Source organism: Colossoma macropomum, unplaced genomic scaffold (assembly GCF_904425465.1).
Source record: "Colossoma macropomum unplaced genomic scaffold, Colossoma_macropomum, whole genome shotgun sequence".
Lineage (NCBI taxonomy): Eukaryota > Metazoa > Chordata > Actinopteri > Characiformes > Serrasalmidae > Colossoma > Colossoma macropomum.
In genome coordinates this window covers 15,919,289-15,928,057 of record NW_023494790.1, presented here as the reverse complement: position 1 = coordinate 15,928,057, position 8,769 = coordinate 15,919,289, and the positions used below count along the sequence as shown (strand labels likewise).

Here is an 8,769-nt window from a genome sequence, read left to right as displayed (position 1 = left end):
ACCTGACATCTTTGCTTGGCTCCTGGATGCATGCTGCATCTCTGTGGGTGTTTACTGCCGTTTGGATCTGAGTATGCTGCGGTGGAACGAGCATGTAACGAACACAGAACACGAACTAGTATTGTTCTATAAGCTCAACATAATAGATGAGGTGAAATTAGCTGAAGTAGGCAGAGCGGATAGATAGATAGATAGATAGATAGATAGATAGATAGATAGATAGAAAGAGAGAGAGAGAGAGAGAGAGAGAGAGAGAGAGAGAAGAAGAAGAGAAAGCAACAAAGACAGTGAAAAGGTGACAGAAAGAGAGAAGGTGAAAAGAGAGAGAGAAAAAGAAAGAGAATCAATCAGAGAAAATAAAGAGGAGGGAATAAAAGAGAAAGATGAAAGAGAAAAAGGAAAGACAGAGCTGGATAATGACAGATAGAGAGAGAAAAAGAAATAACAAGAAAAGAAAAAAGACAGAGAGAATTAGAGACAGAGACAGAGTAAAAGAAACAGACATAGAGGGGGAGAGTGAGAAAGAAGAAGAGAAAGCAACAAAGACAGTTGGAAAGCTGACAGAGAGAAAAGAGAAAGAAAAGGATAAAAGAGAGAGAGAAAAAAAAGAGAACCAGAAGAAGGAGAGAATGAAGGAGAAAGAGGAAAGAGAAAAGGGAGAGATAGACAATGAGAGAGAGAGAGAGTGAGAGAGAGAGAGAGAGAGAGAGAGAGAGAGAGAGAAAGGAAGTGAATCAATCAAAGAGAATGGTAGAGAGAGAGAGAGAGAGAGAGAGAGAGAGAGAGAGAGAGAGAGAGAGAGAGCTCTTCTGAATTACCACATGCAGAACAAAGTAACTCTAAAGTAACAAACACCATGTGACCACAGTGACCCAAAAACTGAACTAAACTGGATGTAGAGATTAAAAAGTACATAAAGTTCTACAAAAAGGTAAATAAATAAAACAAACAAACAAACAAACAAAAAACCATTATAGAAACCCTCCAGCATGTGAATGGTGCTTGCTCACCTGCACTAGGGTCATCTGGGAGCCGAGCGCAAGGAGGATCTTCTCTGTTTTGGTTGGGTACGGGTTGTCCCGGTGTTTGTAGAGCCACTGCTTCAGGGGCCGGGCCATGTCCTGCAGCGCCTGCCGCTTATGACGAACTTTACCAGCACCCTGCCTGGACCTGGCAGACAACACACAGCAGAGATGCTCTTCAGAAATGCTCATATATTACAGCAATCCCAGCTTACAGTCTTTCCATTCTCTGTATATGGTGTACAAACCAAACACACCTGATTCACTTTCTACTGAAATTTGAATAGATTATTACTAATTATTTCATTATTAACTCAAAGTTAAGTCCAAATGTCCACGTCTAAACAAGAAAGAAAGAAAGAAAGAAAGGCATGAATGTGCTGCTCACACACTCTGCTCTCAATGAGCCTAGCCCCGCGCTGAGCATGAGTGTGCACCAGAAACTCTTAAACCAATATGAACATTTCAGTAGCTCAAAGGAGCCGACAGGAATGACCAGTGTGACCTACATTCAACCCCTTAAACCCCAGGTTTATTATTCCATCACGATTCTTGAGACTTCTATGAAACTAAGACGTAAAGTGTGCAGCTATGTGTGTGAGGGATGGAATATGTGAGGGTTTAAGAGGTTATCAAGTGCAGAAAGTGAGCTCAGTGTGGAAGCTGGATGTTGAACTGGTTTTATCAGGCTGCGGCTGCAGAGCTGCTGATGGAGATCAGATGGAGATCAGATGTTTATCTGATGTGGATCTGATGTTCCTCTGCACTCTCTCCAAACAGGTGTCGCTCTGAGCCTGTAGATGTCAGTATGGCACCGCGGCGCTGTCCCGTTATCTCGCGCTGAAGCTGCGCTGCACGTGCTCCACATCCCCCCAGACCCCGAGGCCGCTCGAGCTTCATGTTCCGCAAATATTTTCCTTGTAACTCGGATCTGTATGAACAACCTGGAGTCATTTTTTCTCCCCCTGTTCTCAGTATCTGCGACACACACCTCAGTGTTTAGATTCGTTTTCTTCATTAGGGGTGATTCCCCCCGCGGGGAGGGAGCGCCACGCTGTTTTCCTCCGGACTCCGCTTTCACTCAGGCGCACCCGCAGCGCAGCGCCTTTGCGCACTGCCGCTATTTTGCGTAGCATGTTACGCCTTTCTACTAATCTTTGAGCATCGCGTCTCGTTACTGTGTCTCTCGAGATCAAGAAGCGCGCCGATAAGCGCAAGGGGTTTAGGGGTACAATGAAGATCACGTGTTTACTTTTTTTGCTCCCTCTCTGCCAAAATAGCGTGATGGACTGGACCACACATAGAGCTGAAGGAAAAGTTTATTTATTAGAAACAGGCTCGAGCTACCGACCACATTAACGACCAACAGGAGACCAGCCGGCCAGCGCTGGACCAACACGAACATTATATTAGCGTTATTAAATGATGGACATTAATTTCCTGCAATTACTCGTTTCACATGCAGGTTTAATTGCATTTATCGATAAGAAAAAGGCGAATCAGCTGTAAACTCAAACCACATGGAGCCCGAGAGCAACCTGCCATTTAAGGGCAGAAGCGAGAGCGCAGTAAATCAGCGCGCTTCATGCAGATAGACTCAAACTGCGCATTTCGCTCGTTGGATTAATTTATATTCCCTGTAGTTAATTAATGTCAGATGGAGATGCAAAGCACTGCTTATCTTCACACCTCTGCTCTACGATGCATCACAGTTACAGGTACAGTGGTCAGTTGGAGACCATAAGCTGCTTTAATTGAACTTTGTAGAACTCACTGTAGGTTTTAACTGAGTGGCTGTTCACTGATAGGAGAGGTAAATTCTGAGCATGATGCTCAGAGTGAATGAACGGATGAAGCTCTTTCTACAACATGTCTCTAAATCACCGCTCTGGTTTCATTGACCAAAGCGTTTTACATTATCTACCGTATCTGTTTTGAATCAATCAGCCAAATAATTCATTAATTTATTCAATAAATTAATTAATCAGCTGTCCTCAAATTGAAGTATGATGTGAAACATATTCAGCTCCTATTAATGCGTAATTGAGCTCATATTAATACATGAGCATTAGACATTAATTAAGGTTACACATTAAGCACACATTAAAGCCTGATTATATATATATTATTTTGATTAGAGATATTGAGACGCATATTAAGCACGTATTAAGCGTTTATTAGATACGTATTAAGCTCACATGACGATCATAATGAGACACGTTTAAACAGGGCGCTAACGATCACTAGCCGACACTAAAACATATATATTTAGCTCACACTAAAGCACGTTTGAACATAAATTAAGCTAATAAGATTAAGATCACGATTAGACACATATGAAACATATATGTCGCTGCTGTCGGAACCTCGTACATCATCGTTTTTGATTTCTTCATTTGAATATACATCATTTGAAAATACCTGTTGCCCTTTACATTGTGTGTAAATTTCATGACGAATGGACCAAACAAAATGACCCAAAATGACCCCAAAAAAAGTCTGGTTCCATTGACTTACAGTCAAAGTAAAGTAGGTTTTTTCCTTCTCCTGTAAAGTTACCATTTTGGAGATACGAGGTTTTGCAGCGAGATACGAATGCATGTGAAGCTAATATTAAGCTCATGTTTAAACGCACTGTAAACTGGTGATGAGCTGGTATTATGTTCACTCCTTACCCAGGTCTCCGGTGCCTCAGCGCTGAGCTGTCCTTCATGCCCTGGCTGCTGCTCAGGATGTCCGCGTGCTGTCCATCGAGAACCTCCAGATAATTCCTGCTGCTCCTCTCCACCTCGTTGGCCTTGTCCTCGAGCAGGACCTGGCTGCTCAGTTTGTTGAACACGATCGTGTTCATCTTTGGCTGGATGTAGTCCTGCGTCCCGCGTCCTGTGTCCCGCGTGCTCTCCTCTCTCCCCCTGCTGCGTTAAAGTCCTGCGCGCGCTCTCGGCGTGCTGCTGGATGGCGCCGTTGCGCAGAGTCCTGCTGCCTGTCCTGAGGAGCAAAGAGCACTGAGTAAGCTCGGAGTCCACGACACAGGCACGCGACTCCACACAGCTCCACGATTTGGATGATAGGAGAGCCCAACGAGAGCCAGAATTATGGACTATCAAAGCAGCCTACATGGGGGCTCGTCTTACACGCGCGCGGGCACATTTCATCAGACACCCAAATCAAACATTCTGACGCGTGCAGACTCCCCCCCCCCTCTCCCACACACACACACACACACACACACACACACAAACTCTCTCTCTCTCTCTCTCTCTCTCTCTCTCTCTCTCTCTGATACGCGCGCACACACGGAGCGACTTGTTCACGGCTCAAGGAAAACCTGATAAACACCATCAGACCGTGCACTCGGTGCGCGCGGTGTTCTGTGAAACGCAGCTAAGAGCGCGGCTGAAATAAAGTGAAGCCCTGACACGACAAAACACGCTGCTTATAAAACTCACGGTTACCCACGTAACCCGGAGCTCCTCGTCTACGTCCTAAACACTAGAGCTAACCTCACCATTCACCCCGGATTAAGTTAGTGTGGACAGCGAACTTCACCTACACAACTGCACTTACTCACAGTGGTCATTTGAGTCCAGTTGCACTGATATAAAGACTGTACACGTTAATGCAGCACTGGAGGTTTAATACAACACTGTACGTATATTCAACTCAACGGGCCAGCTTCCCAGAACGAGACTGAGCGTAAACCTAGACTAGAAGGAATTTCCATTGGTCACCACTAGCACTGCAGTTTAGTCTGGCTCAGGGCTCGGTAGAGCAGCCCTGCGCGTGCTAATACAATCAGCAGCGCAGAATGTTAATTCAGCACTGACGGTTCTGCTTCATTCTTAAATAACCTAAAAAACACAAATAGATAAGTATAAATAAAGAGCAACACGAGCAGCGGCACTCACAGCCAGTCAGGTTGACTCAGGCCAGCGTGCGCAGGGCTTCGGTCAAACGCCCTTTGCGAGTCTCAGAGCCGGTACAACTTAAAACTATCAAGTCCAACATTGTGCATTAATACAAAGCAGTGTGTGTGTGTGTGTGTGTGTGTGTGTGTGTGTGTGTGTGTGTGTGTGTTACCTGTGCAGTGCTGCGTCTGCTCTCCCATTCCCCTCTCACATGCTCGCGCTCTCTCTCTCGCGCTCCTACTCCAGCAGCAGCAGCAGCAGCAGCAACAGCAGCTCCGCGCGCTGAATGAAAAGCAGCCGGTGTGCGCGCGCCCCCGCGCTTTATCCGCGCGCCCGGGAACCTGCACGCGCCGCGAGGCTCGTGTTTCCCAGAGCGGCGGCGCGCGCCGCGAACATACAGAGGATCAGATATACAGATTCAGGGGCACAGAGGGAGAGGGTGGGGGGGTTGGTGGTGGGTCGCACTGACGCTTTAGTCTGACCAGAGAGAGAATGAGCGCGATTTTAACACGAGTTTAAGAGCGATTTAACAAGTCATTTCAAACAGCAGGTGGTTTGGAAGAGGATGAGGTTTAATTACAGATCATAAAATAATTCAGATTGTATGATATGATAATATGCGTTTTTTATAGGAAGAAAAATATCACAAATTATATTATATTATATTATATTATATTATTATTTTGTTGCAGTAAAAATATTAAAAATAAGTTTTATTATTTCTTTGTATTTCCATAAGAAAGAGTAATATCATATAAAATCACAAATAATAGCATGTACACTATGCAATGTCATTAGTAACATAATGTAACAAAAATATACATCAACATAGACATAGACATATTGTCTATTCATATCAGATATTAATAACATATGCCAAGTCATTTCTGGTGCTGTGTTTTAGCGCCATTAAATGAGAACAGAAACCCAGAGGGGTTGAATTTAAGCGGAAGTTTGAATTCCCTTCCCAAACCCCAAATCCCTGCAGCTAGGAGAGAAAAGCCCCAAACTCCTCCCTTTAACTGCTGTAACATTTAGAGAGCGCCATCAGTCCACTGAACAAGCTAAATCTACATCAAACATCTGCACCACACTCTACAATTACTTTCTATTCCAGTTCGGCTTGAGGAACAACAGCAAACCAATAGAATCTAATGAATTCTATCAGCACCATATGTGATGCTTTGTGCAGAGGGAAATGTGTTTGCGTGCGTCCTGCTACTGCATCGATTTGCCTCTGCTAACCTCTCATTTTCCCAAATTAGCTGAGGGAGCTCCCTGTCCGGGCCCTTTTTCTGTAGCTTGGGGATCTGAGGTGAAACGAGAGAGGCTCCTGTGTCCTCACGCCCCATCTAATTGGAGTGCCACTTTTATTTGGGTTTATTTTTACCTATTTAATGAAGAAACGGAGAAGTGACTCACTCCGCCATTCTAAATGCAATGCAGAGGAGAGAAACAGACAGAGCCGTTCCACCACTAAGTACCGGTGACATTACTGTCCCCTGTCTATCAGAACTGGGTGGCCACACAGGAATGACTCACACTGCCAGTGGGATCTGTGAGGGAACCGCACTGTTTTGTCCCGCCGATGTCCTCATGTGCCCTCGTGCCTTTTCTCACTTCTCTGCACATCGGAAATGGGTAGAGTAGCCTAACACAGCACTCTAGTGCGGGGATTGTTACTGTCATGAAAGAAGAAGCAAAAGCCGATAACAGGTAGAACTTTGATGAAAAAAACTCTTTAAGACCTGGGGCCTCATTCACCAACCGTTCTTAAGAAAAAAATTCTTCTTAAAACTCATGCAGTTTTCGCAAAGATTCTGACATTCACCAATGTTTTTTATGTGACATTTGTTCTTAGTCAAGAACAGAATCTACACACACTGAAGAGTACAAAGGTGTGAACAGTTCTGCAATTTAAGAATCTGACATAGACTTTTTCTTAGGATCTTTCTCAAGAACAAATTTAAGAAAAAACTTAGGAAGATATTGGTACATGAGGCCCCAATGTCCTTGTAGTGAAACCTTTTAGTATATCCAGCATCTGATGGCATAGGAACTGAAGTTTAGTAGGAGCTTTTCTTCTCTTTTTAGGAATCTTTTGGTCTAAAACCCATGTGTCAAGCACAAGTCAGGTCCGTGACAGTCCTTTTTCAGCCTGCATAATTCTTTTCACCTCCTTTTCACCCCCCAACATGCACTGCAACACTCCAACCCCCTTCCCCTAACAACAGTCTATAGGTCAGCGGTTACACAAAAAGAAAAGATGCCTGGTGTCTAGTTCAAGCAAATAGGCAGTTTTTATATCTAAACATATCTAAAATATCTAAAACAATTTATTTTTACTTAGAATTATTTTTGAATTAGTATTCATTGCCTATTTTTGCTGTTGAAGTTTTGGCATATTTTGTATAACAATGGCCCGTTTGGGTTCTGGCAAAAAACACAGCTGGCCTACAGATTTGCTTGGATCTTTTAATATGGCCCTTTTAGTTGTTGAGTTTGACACCGCTGGTCTAAAAGAAAGTGATAAAGCTCCAAAGTGAGAAGTTCCAGCAACAGTAAATCCGTTCAACTCAACTAACAGAGAAGAACCTAAAAAAGGAATTCTGAGCTACTGTGGAGTCAAAAGTAAACTACTTTCCTCACAAATATACCTGAGTAAAAGTAAAAAGTGTTCTGATTAAAAAAACTATACAGAATTACTTCCTTACCATTAGAATAGAGCAGGATTTTTATAGTAAAAGCTGTTCAACTGGATCAAATCTCTCGCACCTAAAAAAGAAAGGGATTGGTCCACTTTGGTGGTATCATTTAATGAAGACTGAGAGAGAGACTGAAATGTGCAGAGAGAGCTGGATCTGACAGCTGCACTGGGGAGGATTCAGCAGCAGCACGTGGAGCACAGGGAGTGGAGCTCAGTGTCTGGACTTTGTGTTCTTTAGCACATCTGCTACAGTTAACTCCAACTGTAGCACATCTAGCGGTGTTACTTGATAATTTGTCAAATTGAAAGAATTTGTCTTTGAATTCTGAACTGTCCCATTTCTTTTTTTAAGAAACACGTTCCAGGCTGTTTGATGAACACAGCTGAAGTCTTCATGAACTTCACATCCATAACTCTCCTCTGGAAGCTCTCATCTCCACATCTGAGTCTTCCTGAGGCTTTTCTGAACAGTTTATCAGATCTTACCATCTCTCTCTTCTTAACTCAGCGTGCGTGGTGGTGTTGTGTTTGCAGTGATCCATCGGGAGGTGTATGCGAGGCAGGAGGAGTGTTAGTCATTAGGCTTTTGGGCTTCGTTCTTCATTACTTTTTCTGGTGTTTCTTTCTGGAACATTGCTCAGGGGGTTTATGTGAACTGCTGCTGCAAAAGCATCTGCATAAAACGACAATTAAGTGTTTACGCAAAATAAATAAAACACCACTTACAGTACACACTAGGGTTTGACCGCGACTCAAGATGTTTTATAAAGTAGCGTGCTAGATGCTGGAAGGCCTTTTCTGAGTGAAAGCTAGTGATAGCGTCTGCAAAGATTTGTTACACGATTTCACCTCTTTTTCCAACACTGTACTCAAAGTGCACTATAAATGTGCTATATTTAGGAATGCCTTTCCTGTGCTGGCAGTAATACAGTCTCTCCCTCTCTTTCTCACACACAGAGCGACTGGGGTCAAAGGTTGCTCATTTCCTGAAATTACTGCCATGTCTACACCTCTTCTCATTAAAATCTCAAAGCCTTCTTGATTGCCCCTCTCTACAGTTTTTTTTTTTCTGGAGCCTTTAATATCTCCCTCATTTAAACTGACATTTTCACACCCGCCGCAGGCCTTATAT

The 8,769-nt window shown here is 43.6% G+C and overlaps 1 protein-coding gene across 1 annotated transcript in view; it reads right to left on the bottom strand.

The window, feature by feature from the left end:
• The window catches only part of mkxa (mohawk homeobox a), a 42,381-nt gene extending 37,175 nt beyond the window's left edge, over window positions 1-5,206 (bottom strand). Inside the window, exons 1-3 of the mRNA XM_036572322.1 lie at window positions 5,103-5,206; window positions 3,698-4,010; window positions 1,011-1,170 (exon numbers count right to left, since the gene is read on the bottom strand). Coding sequence (XP_036428215.1) covers window positions 1,011-1,170; window positions 3,698-3,873 — 336 coding nt within the window. The 5' untranslated portion in view covers window positions 3,874-4,010; window positions 5,103-5,206. The remainder of the gene's footprint in view (window positions 1-1,010; window positions 1,171-3,697; window positions 4,011-5,102) is intronic.
• Between the last annotated feature and the right edge of the window lie 3,563 nt (window positions 5,207-8,769).